Below are 13793 nucleotides of genomic sequence, written 5' to 3' on the forward strand. Positions count from 1 at the left end.
TGACTTAACAAATTGACACTCTTGTTTATGGCATCAGTAATCACCCTAGGCTCTTGTCATGAGCTGCCAAGGCTATGGAAGCCCCCTGAGTTCACCGACTCTGATCATATTTAGACAAGGCCATGGTCAAAGTGGAAGTTCTCTCCTCCCTTCAGAGAAAGGTACCTCCTTCTTTGATGACCTGTTCTTTCCACTGGGATCTCACTCGCAGAGATCTTTCATTTAGGTGTTTTTTTTTTTTTTTTTTCCCAGAGTGTCTTGGCTTTCCATGCCTGAAATACTCTCATGGGCTTTTCAGCCAGATCCGCATGCCTTAAAGGCTGATTCTGAGGCCAGAGTGCTGTTTAGGACATCTGCCATTCTATGGGTCTGCTGTGTATCTCACTTCCCATGAGATACAACTTTTTTTTTTATTAAAAATTTATTTATTTGTTTGAAAGGCAGAGTTACAGAGAGTTGGAGAGAGAGGGATCTTCTGTCTGCTGGTTCACTCTCCAAATGGCCTCAATGGTTGGGGCCAGGAGTCAGGAGCTTCTTCTGGGTCTCCCACATGAATACAGGGGCCCAAGCACTTGGGCCATCTTCCACTGCTTTCGTAGGCGCATTATCAGAGAGCTGGATCTGAAGTGGGGCAGTTGGGTCTCAAACCAGCACCCATATGAGATGCCTGCATTGCAGCTTGCAGGTGGAGCACCAGCTGTGCCACAGTGCTAACCTCATTAAAGGACAAACATTTTATACACCTTCACTCCCTCTCACATCCCTTTCCCTCACAGCTCTCTGTATTTGTTAATTACTGTATAATTTTGCATTATCAATTTTAAATATTTGCATATTATTCCATAATTGGAATTAAGTATTTTGTGCTTTGTCTTTAGATTAATCTTGACCACTGAAACCCACAAAGCATCATTTTTAGCATAATGCACACATATACATTATTTAGTGCTTTGCTTTCTTTTGGAGGGGGATCTACTTAAATCTGCCACTGTTTTTCAATCTTTCATGTTATTATTTTTTTAAAAAATGTTTCCCTTTCCTTTTTCAGGAGCAAAATTCTCTTTATGGGTTGCATCATTTTTGGAATCCCTGTGTGTAAGGAAAGGCTTTTCCCCTCTTTTCTCAGTTTTGTGCTAGACCAACCAGAACTAGAAATCTAACTTCAAATCTCCCGAAGGGAAGGTGGAAGGGGAAGGGAAAGAGAAAGGAGAGGGGCGAATTCAACTGGCCCCGTGATTCCAGTGAGATGCTCTCAGGACCTGTGACTGCCCGGAACGCTTGTTTGGTTATCTGCGGCTGTGTAATAATCTTGAAAATTAGTGGTTGAAAACAATGCCCATTTTATTATTTCCAATGATCCTACGGGTTAACTGGGCTCAGCTGGGCCAGTTTTCAGCTGCATATAATGAGGGCTGCGGCTGTGTTCAGCTGGGCTCTGGACTGGGTGTATTATCCCAATGGCTCATTCCCACGGCTGGCAGAGATGCTGGCTGTTGGCTGGGGCACCTTAGGTTGGCCTTTCCATGTGGCTTGCGCTTTTCAGTGTGGCAGCTGCCTTCCGAGAGTCCCCAGAGAAAGGAAGTAGAAGCTGCCAGTCCTCCCGACAGCAGGGCCTGGAACTGGCACGCTGTCTCTTTCACCATGTTTTGAATTTGTTGACTCTGAGCTTAGAGCTACTCCAGAGGCTTCCCTGGGAAAATTCTCTCCTACATCTGACACCTGGCATTGTGCAATTATCCGCCCCCCCCCCCCCCCCCCCGCTTTGTTTTTTGTCTTACAAACTCTTATGTATCTTCGTTGATTTCTTCCCACTTTGCAGTTTGCTCTCTTTACTTTCCTGAGCTCTTTTCATTGTATCATCTTTTGGCTTCTTTGAGTTATCTCCGTGGAACCTGGGGAGTAAAGGGGCATAATTGTTTAATTTGCCATCACCAAACAACTCTACAATTTTAGTTTGGTGTTGATCATGTTCTGAAATTTTTATCCTAGTTTTTTATTGGCTAATTATTATTATATAATGTATATTGTATAAAGTAATAAAAATAGATTTCTTTCAAAAGTCATTAAAACCATTTTATTTAGAAACAATAGGTACCAATGGGTATAGTAATAATCATTAAGTTCTATGTGTAACAGAATACAAACTTACTGTTACTCTATGTCTATCACAATTTCTCCATTTGTAAATTCTTGTTTGTAAGTTTATTTTTTTTTTCATTCATTTGAAAGGCAGAGAGAGAGAGAGAGAGAGAGAGAGAGAAGGATCTTCCATATGCTGGTTCACTTCCCAAATGCCTGCAACAGCCAGGGCCAAAGCCAGGAGGCCAGAATTGCATCTGGATCTGTCACATGTATGGCAGGGACTCAATCATTTGAGACATCACCTGCTGCCTCCCAGGATGTTATTAGTAAGAGGCTGGATCAGAAGCAGAGGAGCTAGGATTCAAACTAGGTACTCCAGTATGAGATATGGATGTACCAAGTGGCAGCTTAACCCATTGGACCCCAACACACGGCTCCTGTAAATTCATTTTAAAAACCTTTTGATTGATTGATTTGAGAGAGAGAGAGAAAGAGAGAGAGAGAGAGTGAGTCCCTTCTGCTAGCTCACTCTCCAAATGCCTGCAACAGCCAGGGTTGGGCCAGGGTCTGAAGGGGAGAGCCAGGAACTCAGTCTAGATCTTCCATGGGTGGCTGGAGCCCAGCTACTTGAGTCATCACCCCTGCCTCCTAGGGTCTGCAGTAGAAGGAAGCCAGAGTCAGGAGCCAGAGCTGGGCCTCTAACCTAGGACACTCCTAAATGGAATACAGTCATCCCAAACAGCATCTTAACAGCTCTGCCAAATGCCCACTCCTCCACTGGTAGATTCTTTGAATTCCTTTAACAACAGAACTGTTCTTTCAAGTATACTTTCCAGGAAGATTTGATTAATACTAAAATTACCAAGTTCTTTCATATTTAGGAACATATTTCCCATGCCTCTGTCTTTGAAAGATATTGTGCCTAGGTTATGAGTTCTTGAATCATAGCCTTGCTTCTCAATATTGTTCCATGACCTTGTTCATCTTGTGTTCCAATGGATAGTTATCTAAAGTCAGTCTGATACATATGTTTTTCTTTTAAAGGTGCCAAGTTTCCTCTGCCCAGATGCTTGTAAGACTGTTCTCAGCCTTGAAATTCAGCTATTTCATCGTGCTGTGTCTTGGTCTTGGAGAATGTCTCTCTTTCCTTGATGCATTGTTTTAACCTGAAGAGTGAGACCTCTCTTTTGGCAGCATGTCCTCCTCTGTAGCCTTTGAGTCACTTTCTCATCCTTCTTTTGCTTCATTTTGCTCTCCCTTCTCTAGGACACCCATGATGTGTGTGCTGAATCACCCTTCTTTCTTTTCCCGTATGTGACTCAGGTGTCAGCTAAGGCCACTTGGCCACTTGAAATCTGGGTAACTGATGAAGGCCCCAGTCAATTCCAGGCCCTAAAAGACCAAAGACCCCACAATTGCAAGTATATCCTGTGTCTCTTTGTCTCTGTCTTTCTTACTAGACTGACAGCCACAAACTCACACTTTTTGTAAAAAATTATTTTCGCCAAAAAATCAACTGACATCAATATTGCCTCACTTATTTAAAAAAAGATTCATTTTATTTGTTAGAAAGACAGAGTTACAGAGTGGAGGAAGAGAAAGAAAAAGAGATCTTCTATCTACTGGTTCACTCCCCAGATAGCTGCAACAGCCAGGAACCAGGAGCTTCATCCAGGTCTCCCACATGGGTGGAGGCGCCCAAGCATTTGAGTCATCTTCCACTGCTTTTCCTAGGTGCATTAGCAGGGAGCTGGATCAGGAGTGGAGCCCATATGAAATGCTAGCAAGGCAGGCAGTGGCTTAACCCATTACACCACAACACTAGCCCCTTCCATCATTTTAAATTGATCTGGAGTTTGTGACCTTCCATCATCTCTCTCCCCCGATTTCTCTACCCCTTCATTCCACCTCTGGTCCTTACCCACTTTACGGCAGATAGTGGCCCCAGTTCCAAATTCTTTCACCTGGATGTTTCTTTAAAACCTTAACAACTTAATGAGCCTACAGCTGGGAGTAGGGTGGGTGCGGGGAATTTAGAACTCATTCTATACACTTCCAATCTGCCCAAACAAAAGCTTTGGTCACAGGTGCATTCAGGTATTTAAATGATGTCATCAAGATTATGTTTCCCACTCTTCCTCTCAGGTTATGTTTGTCTCTGCTTCTTTTTCTTGTGGCCTCATTCTCTTTGGATACAAATATGCTCATTCTATGCAGTAGAAAAGATGGCCGCGGGTAGCCTCAATCCAGTGTACAACCTTTTAACACATACAAAAGGGAGACACTCCCTCCGTTTCCCAGTATTTCATATATCAAGTCTCTTGGAAGAAATATGATTGGGCTGGCTTGAGTCAGTGCCCAATTGCATTGTGTAAACATGGCTGGCGTAGCATGATTGGACAGGGTGTATTGTGTACCCGCTCTCTTAGCCAGTCCCATGGGAATCACTGGGGATCTGTGAAGACCAGTTCTCCAGTGGAAAGAGGAGTGTTTTGTTGAAAAGACAAAAGCAACAGATGTCTACCACACCTCGCACCCTTTGGTATGGAAATGTGCCCTAGCTGTATTCTCTTTCCCTGTGTGGCTCATCCTGTCTCTAGTTAAGAGTTATTTGCAAAACCTTTCAAAACCTTGTCACTTAAATATCAATATTTAGGGAACCCACATTGGCTTGTGTTTTCACCTCTTTTGTGATTTTTTTTTGTCCTCTCAGTAGATTTCAAGGAAGGGGTGATAGTGGCAAGTTACTTTTATGAAAGGTCTTTTGTTTGTTTTTGTTTTGTTTGCCAGTAAAACATGTTGGAAACAGAAGAGCAAATTCTATGAAGAAGAGGGAGAAGGACCAAAGGACAGATGACCTTCTGAATCCCAATTTTTCCAAGTGAAATTATAGCAGCTGCAATGGTTTCACAAAAGAGTGTATGGTGTATATGACAATACAGCAATTCCGGCAGTAAAAATGCACAATCCACTAGGTGTCTGAATGGTTTTAAATTCAAAGAAAAATCCTGCTCTGCAGTTACTCATGGAAAGCAACAACATTTATTGAGGACTTATGATTTTCCAGGCACTCTGCTGAATAATGAGTACACTCATGGGTTAAGATTAAAGCGAAGTCTATGTTAAGCATTTAAAATCAACCTTTATGTAGATTTTAAAACCCTTTACTTGCTCCATGTACTCCACTCTTTATTATAAGTGATGATTTTAGAAGATTCTACCTAATTTTTTCCCTTGGAAATTTTTTTTAAAATTAATTTACTTGACTGACAGAGCAAGCTCTCCTGCAGTGGTTCATGCACAAATGCCTTCAATGGTGTGGGCTGGGCTGGACTGAAGTAAGAGTTAGGGACTGAATCCAGGTCTCCAGCATGGGTAGCAGGCAGGGACTCGAGTACTTGGGACATCACCGCTGCTTCCTGGAGTCTGCACAGCTGGGACTGCTAACCAGGAGCTGGAGCCGGGACCTGGACTAAGGTGCTCCTGGATAGTACACGGACATCTTAACTGCTCTGCTAAATGTCTGCTCCTATTTCCCTTAAAAGACAAAACAAAACAAACAACAACAAAAACTCTGTTTTTGTGTAACAGCAGCCATCATTTGGTGAAGTTCTATTACGTTATTTGAATTTTATATACATATCGCTAATCCTCCTCAAAACACTATACGTGTGATCATTGCCACTTATATATGAAAACAATGAGATTTAAAGGGGTTAACACTCACTGCTCAAGATCAAGCAACAGAATCCATAGAAGATGAAAGCAGTATCTAGGGGTAGTGAGCTAAGCCTCCGCGTATGGCACCAGCATCCCTTATGGGTGCCAGCTCAGATCCAGCTCTCTGCTATGGCCTGGGGAAAGCAGTACAAGATGGCCCAAGTCCTTGGGTCCCTGTACCTCCGTGGAAGACCCAGAAAAAGCTCCTCGCTCCTGGCTTCAAATTGCTCAGTTCTGGCCATTCGGCCATTTGAGGAGTGAACCAGCAGATGGAAGACCTTTCTCTCTGTCTCTCCATCTCTCTCTAACTCTACCTCTCAAACAAATAAATAAAAATCTTTAAAAAAAAAAAAAAGAAAGAAAGCAGTATCTGGAAGACATACCTGTGCCCTCATGTTCACTGCAGCATGAGTCACAAAAGCCAAGTTATGGAGCAACCTTCGTGCATGTAGCTGGATGAATAACATGTGGTCTAAATGTGCAATGCAGTGTTACTCAGCTTTCAGAAGGAGAAAACTCCTGTCATCGAGGACAATGTGGAAGAACTGGAGAAGGGATAAGTGGTTAGATAAGCCAGGCACAGGGGTGCTGCATGATCTTATGAATTTACTTCCAACAGACCAGAGAAATGGAATTCAAAGGTCTTTATTTTGAGGCAACCATTTTGAAATTTACGCATACAAGGGATTTCAAAAAGTTCATGAAAATTGGGTATTATGAAAAACCTATATATATATATTTCAAAATGTGTGTACCAAGATACACTTTTCTTGGAGCTCATGTTGTGACACGAGTCAAGCCTCTGCCTGTGACACTGGCACTACGTATGGATGCTGGTTTGTGTACAGTCTGCTCCACTTCCGATCCAGCTCCCTGCTAATGGCCTGGGGAAAGCAGTGGAAGATGGTCCAAGTGTTTGGCTCCTGCCACTCACATGGGAAACTCAGATGAAGCTCCTGGCTCCTGGCTCCTGTCTTCGGTCTGGCCCAACACTGGCTGTTGCGGTCTTTGAGGAGGGGACCAATGGATGGAAGATCTCTTTCTGTCTCTATCTCTGTCTCTCTCTCTCTCTAACTCTGGCTTTCAAATTAATAAATAAATCCTTTAAAAAATTGCAATCAAAATGTCAAAAAGCAACTAATTAAACAATTACACTGCAGAAATTGTAATAATACTTATCAAGAGTCATGTTTTCAAATGATTTTAATGACATGGAGAAATGTCTAAAATATACCAAGTGAAAATTAAAAAGTGAAAGAGATAAAAATTCTAAATACATTATATATTAAGTGAACAAAATTCGCATTTTTAAATGACTGGAGGCCAATCTGAAGTTAACACTGCAAAGTGGAGAAGGCGGAAAATAGCAATTGAAAGAATTCTAGAGACAAGAAAGAAAGGCACAAAACCACAGGTTTCTCTGCATCACTGTCCGAGGTTTCCAGCGCGGGAAGCAGAGAATCATGGGACAAACAGACACACCGTAGGCTCTGACGTTCTGGGAAAAATAGTGGGCGTCGGGGTTGAGTCCCTTTATCAGGTTCCACAGAGCTGGCTTGTGCTTCTTAAGCTTCCCCAGTTCCTTAGCACGGGAAAGTGATGCTCCTGCGAGCATCCCTGCTTCGGAGCGTCCTCGCAGTGAGGCTGCTAGGCTGACCGTCTGGCTTACACAGCAGCTCCCTGTCTGGATCAAGGGAGACGGTTACCTCAGTGACCTTGTTCACCTCAGGGTTCACTGTGGCAGCTCCGAAACTGCAGAGTGGAGAAAGTAAACCCTACATTGTGGTCACCTCGCCACCACAGAAAGAAACCAAACAGGTTCAACCTGAAACTGCCTGCTGACCTTTCCTGTTTCCTCACCCTGCAGAGTTCTGAGATCACTCACCTAAGGGACCAGCATTTGTTTATTTAATGCAGAGGGAGAGAGAGCTTCCATCCGCTGGTCCCCTCCCCAAAGGCCTGCAATAGCTTGGCCAAAGTTGGGAGCCAGAAGTTCAATTCAGGTCTCCTATGTCGTTGGCAAGGACCCAAGTTCCTGAGCCATCACCACCGACTCCTGGCTCTGAATAAGCAGGAGGCTGGAATCAGGAGTTGGAGCCTGGTATGGAGCCCAGGCACTTGGATACAGGAGGCAAGTGTCTTAATGGGTATCTTCACTGCTAAGGCTCAAAGCCCACCCCACCTCACCTGTTTTTTTGTATTTGGGTCTAATGTAAATGATGGTGCCCTGGATCGCCTACAGCTTATAAAATGGCTCCAAGACAACACCTCTACTGTTGGCGCTGACAGTCACACCCACATACCTTTTGAAGTTAGATAGGTAGATTTTTGTGGATAAGGAAGGATACATTCCATAAACACAAACTGGAGGACATTGATTAGATGGAACCAAGGAAGAACGTTTAGGACAGAAAATAGACCACGAGCTGGATATGAGTCAACAAAGCTACATAAAACATGCAGCATTTGGGAATTCTCAATGAAAGCATTGTTTGTAAGACAATTCTCCCTCTCTCTTTGTCCCTCTCCAGTGAAGATGTGGGTACAACATGTTGCAGAGAGAACACAGTGACAGCAGGAAATCTGGAGAGCAAATTACAAAGAGAGAGTGGATAAACACTAAGGCATTTCTAGAAGTGCAATAGTAATCAATAAATATATGAGTACGTATATCTAAGAAAACAGCAAGGTAGAGTGAGAGGTCAATGAGTATGCAGGTTGGTTTACTCCATTCACTGCAGAAGTAAGAGGTACAGCTGTCAAACTCAAAGGTTTAAGTTAAACATTCTGAGTTTAAATAGAAGAAAAAAGTCTCCAGTCTAGGGTAAGCTCTATCATTACTCCACGGGGTGGGGAATGCTTGGCCCATAGGCCATATACGGCCCACAGAATCATTTAGTCTGGCCCTACCAAGGCAACTGTAGGTGAGACTCAAAAGTCAATAAATCTATAGCAGGCTGATTTTTAAGTTGATGATTTTGTATGGTTTGTGGATGATGTTATAAAATCTAAATGGCCCTTGGCAGAAAAAGTTTCCCCATCTCTGCCAGATAAACTGTGGTTAATATTCATTGCATTATGCCACTTGCCACGTACCCTTCCAAGGTTCTGACATACATCAGCTTATTGATTCTCTGAGAAACACTATGAAATGTGTGCTATTATAGCCTCAATTTATAATGCATGCATAGAAAGGTTAAGTATCTTGGCCAATGACTTGCTGCCAGTGTCAGGGCAAGGTTTGAGGCAGGAAGCCAACTGACATCCAGCAAACTGGTGCTCCAGTCTTCCTACAATGAACCTATTTGAAGAGTTCACTCCTTGCCCTTTTGAGTTCATCACTGTGATTGTTCATTTTATGTGTCAACCTCCCTGTGTCACAGGTGGCCCAGACTAAAGACAGCTTCTGCATGTATCTTTGAGGATATTTATGGAGAGGGCTAGCACATGAGTTGGTGGAAAATGTATAGAGGATTGTTCTCTGCAATGTTGCTGGGCATCACCCAATCCACTGGGGGCCCAGCAGAACAAAAGCTGAAGGAGAAAGGCTTTGACTCTGTCTGCCTCCTGCCTGCCTGATATCTGGTGCTGGGACTTGGTCTTCTGCCCCTGGACTGGGATTTATATAATGAAGCTTCCTGAGTTCTCAGGCCTTCAGAGCTGGGCTGGATTTACTCCACCCACTTTCTTGGTTCTCCAGCCTGCAGAAAGCAAATCATGGAACTTCCCAGTCTCCTATGCACATGAGCCAGCTCCTCATAGCAAATCTCTTCATATACCTATGTACTCTCTGTATCCACAGATTATGATATACATCTTCTACCAACCACAATCTGAAAATATTACCAAAAAATTGATCATTACTGACATGAACTGTGCAGTTAGGCCTACAATGGTTGCATCTGTACTTTTTTCCTCACCATTATTCCCTACACAATACTGTCTGATGACTATTTGCAAACATTTTCATTATATTAGGTATGATAAGTAATCCACAGATGATTTAAAGTGTACAGGAAGATTGCATAGGTTATATGCAAATACTATGCAGAACTTGAGCATCTACACCCTTTGGTATCCCAGGGAGTCCTGGAACCGATTCTCTGAGGACACCAAGGAATGAGTGTGTATTCTGTTGGTTCTGTTTCTCTGGCTAATCCTGACTCACACAATTGTATGACTCCAATCTGCTCAGAGTCTGGTGCAACTTTAGGGAACTGAGAAAAGATACAATATGAATGATCTGCATTCACAAGTATCACTTTCTTATTTCCAGCTTCGCATCAGCTTATAGAAACATCCTGAAATCATAAAAAAATCATTAAAAAACATAAAAAAATATGTTTTGACAATGTATCTGCTCAGCACAAGAACCTCTGAGGGAGGCCGGCACTGTGGTGTAGTGGATGGAGCCACCGCCTGCAGTGCTGGCATCCAATGTGGGTTCTGGTTTGAGTCCTGGCTGTACCAATTCTGATCCAGCTCCCTGTTAATGCACCTGAGAAAGCAGTGGAGGACAGCCCAAGTGCTTGGGCCTCTGCACCCATGTGGGAGACCCAGAGGAAGATCCTGGCTTCAGCTTGGCCCAGCCCTGTTTGTTGAAGTCATTTGGGGAGTGAACCATCAGGTGTGAGATCTCTCTCTCTCTCTCTTTCTATCCTTCTTTCTCTGTAACTCTTTCAAGTAAATAAAATAAATCTTAAAAAAAAAAAAAAAGGAACCTCTTAGGATGTAATCACCACTGTGCATATTTGCATGCAAGTTTTATGCCTTTACTTTGTTACAAATGTTCTCACATATTCCTTATAAAAACCCTGACTGCATGTTGAGGCTGGTATTATCCTCTGCATTCTGTGGGTGAGATACCCGAAGTGGTGAGAGGTCAGAAGACTTGTCCAAGCCTCAACAGAACCAGGATGAGAATTCTTATTCACTGAGTGTTCCCCCAAGGGATGGAACCCCCCGAGGCCGGGGAAAGTCCCTGTTCCTCGGCGCATCTTGTGTCACTAGTATGATCATACATACCCTATGGGAGATCTTTAACATGGATTGTTGAAAGATGTTGGTAGCAAGAAGAATTCTAAAATGCTAGTGCATAGCAGGCGCAGTGCCTGCATCCTGAGGTAAAGGGCTGGAAGAGGTCTTTATTCTTTATTTTGTTCCACGAGGGCCCCTTCAGTCCCTTGTTCCTAAGGGAGGCCAGTAGTGCAGTCGTCTGAATGCACCAATCTCAGCCGGCGGGGGTGGGAGCTGTTGAAGAAGATCCTGCTGTTATTAGCGTGCCTTTCTCTAATGAAAGGGGGAGGGGTCTTGTTTTGAGCAGAGATTTTCTTTTTTGTTGTTGTCATGGGATTTCTGCCCCCTATACCTGATGATGGTAGAAGTGAGGCGGTTGACAAGGAGGAACTGGGCCCCAACAGCGCAGTGGTAAGCTGGGGGGTGGAAAACAGATGGCCCATGGGGAGCATAACAGATGAAATAGACATCCAGCTTAAATTTCCCTCTTCTGCTAACAGTGCCCTCGCCTTTTGGTCATGTCTGTTGAACATGGCAGCCCTGCCTTCCATGCTTGTGGAAATAAGACAGAGGGCTTCGTGCTTGCTGTGGGAAGATCAGGGATTAGAGAGGGGGCAATGGGTGGAGAAATGATTATGAAATAGCCAGAAGCGGGGCCAGCGCCACAGCTCACTAGGCTAATCCTCCGCCTTGCGGTGCTGGCACACCGGGTTCTAGTCCCGGTCGGGGCGCTAGATTCTGTCCTGGTTGCCCCTCTTCCAGGCCAGCTCTCTGCTGTTGCCCGGGAGTGCAGTGGAGGATGGCCCAGGTGCTTGGGCCCTGCACCCCATGGGAGACCAGGATAAGTACCTGGCTCCTGCCATTGGATCAGCACAGTGCGCCGGCCACAGCGCGCCGGCCGCAGCACGCCAGCCATTGGAGGGTGAACCAACGGCAAAGGAAGACCTTTCTCTCTGTCTCTCTCTCTCACTGTCCATTCTGCCTGTCAAAAAAAAAATTAAAAAAAAAAATAGCCAGAAATGAACAGCAGAGAAGCTTCAAGACATGGAAGGTGCAAGAGGTAAGCCAAGACGACCAGGATGAAAGTGTGGGGAAAAGGAGCAGCCCCAGGCACCCTGGAGGAGACTCAGAAGGGGTCGGGAGGACACCGGACCTGCTGCACACAAGCAGGGGCAAATTTGTATGAGCTTGAAATAGAAAGGCTCCCCCACCGCGGTGCACGTGCTCAGAAGCAGACACACGCACACGAGCGTGCTGAGAGCTGGACAGCCTGGGGAGGACGCGGGTTACTTCTGTTAACTGCGTGAACTTCCATGTGTCCTGAATCTGTGAACAACCACAAAGTGACACTAGCTCACACTGGCTCTGTGGAAGATGGGGGTGGGGATGAATAGTTCGTGGAAGGAAATGAAACCGTAGAAGCAACAGAACTGCAACCAGGAGAAACATTACTTATGCAAGTGGCATGTAAATACCTGCCTTTCTGCAGATACAACTCTGCCCCTTCGGATGGTTTTAGACACCTGCCGGGGGCTCTGGGCTGCAGCCCAGATAAACGGCTGTTTCAGCCAGGGAAAGTCAGATGTTGAGACATTTTTTAAAAAGATTGATTTTATTTATTTGAAAAGCAGAGTAATGGGGGGGGGGGAGAGAAAGAGAGAGAGAAAGAGAGATCTTTCATTCTCTGGTTCACTCCCCAGATGGCTGCAATGGCTAGGGCTGGGCCAGTCTGAAACCAGGAGCCTGGAACTCCCTCTGGGTCTCACACATGGGTGCAGGGACCCAAGCACTTGGGCCATCTTCCACTGCTTCCCCAGGCCATAGCAGGGAGCTGAATTGGAAGTGGAGCAGCCCAGGACTGCTCATATAGGCATCAGCACTCATAGGATGCCAGCATCACAGGCAGTGGCTTAAAAGCTGGCCCCTGTTAACATTGATTTTTATAAAGAATATAATAGACATCTGAATCAGCAAAAATAGTTTATAATTATTTGCATGTATGAAATAGTCTTTTTAAATGTGTTTGTTATAATCCACTATATATTAAAAGAACTCAAGAATTAATACACAATAGGCACATCTAGGCCTAATGGGTAGCTACATGTTTCCTGAAGAACTGTCAGCAATGAAAACAGTAATATTATAAATGTTTAAGTGACAATAATTACACTTGGCATTGAGATGAACGCCATACTTATTTTAGCCATTGTTTTGCTTCATATTCTACAAAAAAGCAGTACTCTGAAGATAATCTTTATACCCTAAAAGACCTACCTTTCATCATGATGCATCGTTTAATACCCTAAAATTCTTTTCTGTAACACTATGTTGTTGAATATATTCTACTACATCTAATGGAACAATGGTAACTCCTGGGTATATTTTTTTCTTTTTCTTTCTTTCTTTTCTTTTTTTCTTTTTGACAGGCAGAATTAGAGAGAGAGAGAGAGAGAGAGAGAGAGAGAGAGAAAGGGCTTCCTTTTTCGTTGGTTCACCCCCAAAATGGCTGCTATGGCCAGCGCACTGTGCCGATCCGAAGCCAGGAGCCAAGTGCTTCCTCCTGGTCTCCCATGCGGGTGCAGGGCCCAAGCACTTGGGCCATCCTCCACTGCCTTTCCAGGCCACAGCAGAGCGCTGGACTGGAAGAGGAGCAACTGGGACAGAATCCGGCACCCTTTCCGGGACTAGAACCTGGGGTGCAGGCGCCACAAGCGGAGGATTAGCCAAGTGAGCCGTGGCGCTGGCCACTCCTGGGTATATTTTAACATTTGTAAAATTTTAGCTCAAAATAAAAATCATCCATTGAAGTGGAAGTCTCAATAATAGATTCAAGATACAAAAATACCAGGTTACCTTCGAATAGAATTTTACCCTCTTTTTAGCAACTGTGTAGGTATTTATGTAAGCTGATTTCGAGAAATTCTTTTGCTAATAATACTTGAATGCACCAAGGAGTGAGAGAAACAGAGGCTGTG

At 44.2% G+C, this 13793-nt stretch overlaps 1 protein-coding gene across 1 annotated transcript in view; it reads right to left on the reverse strand.

Annotated features, from left to right (window-relative positions):
* Positions 1-214: 214 nt before the first annotated feature.
* Positions 215-13793, reverse strand: part of LOC138844047 (uncharacterized) — a 69093-nt gene continuing 55514 nt past the window's right edge. Inside the window, exon 5 of the mRNA XM_089304910.1 lies at positions 215-1892. Coding sequence (XP_089161036.1) covers positions 1878-1892 — 15 coding nt within the window. The 3' untranslated portion in view covers positions 215-1877. The remainder of the gene's footprint in view (positions 1893-13793) is intronic.

The sequence above is a fragment of the Oryctolagus cuniculus genome, chromosome 10 (genome assembly GCF_051225735.1).
Source record: "Oryctolagus cuniculus isolate XC-2025 breed Fujian yellow rabbit chromosome 10, ASM5122573v1, whole genome shotgun sequence".
In the NCBI taxonomy this organism is placed as follows: domain Eukaryota; kingdom Metazoa; phylum Chordata; class Mammalia; order Lagomorpha; family Leporidae; genus Oryctolagus; species Oryctolagus cuniculus.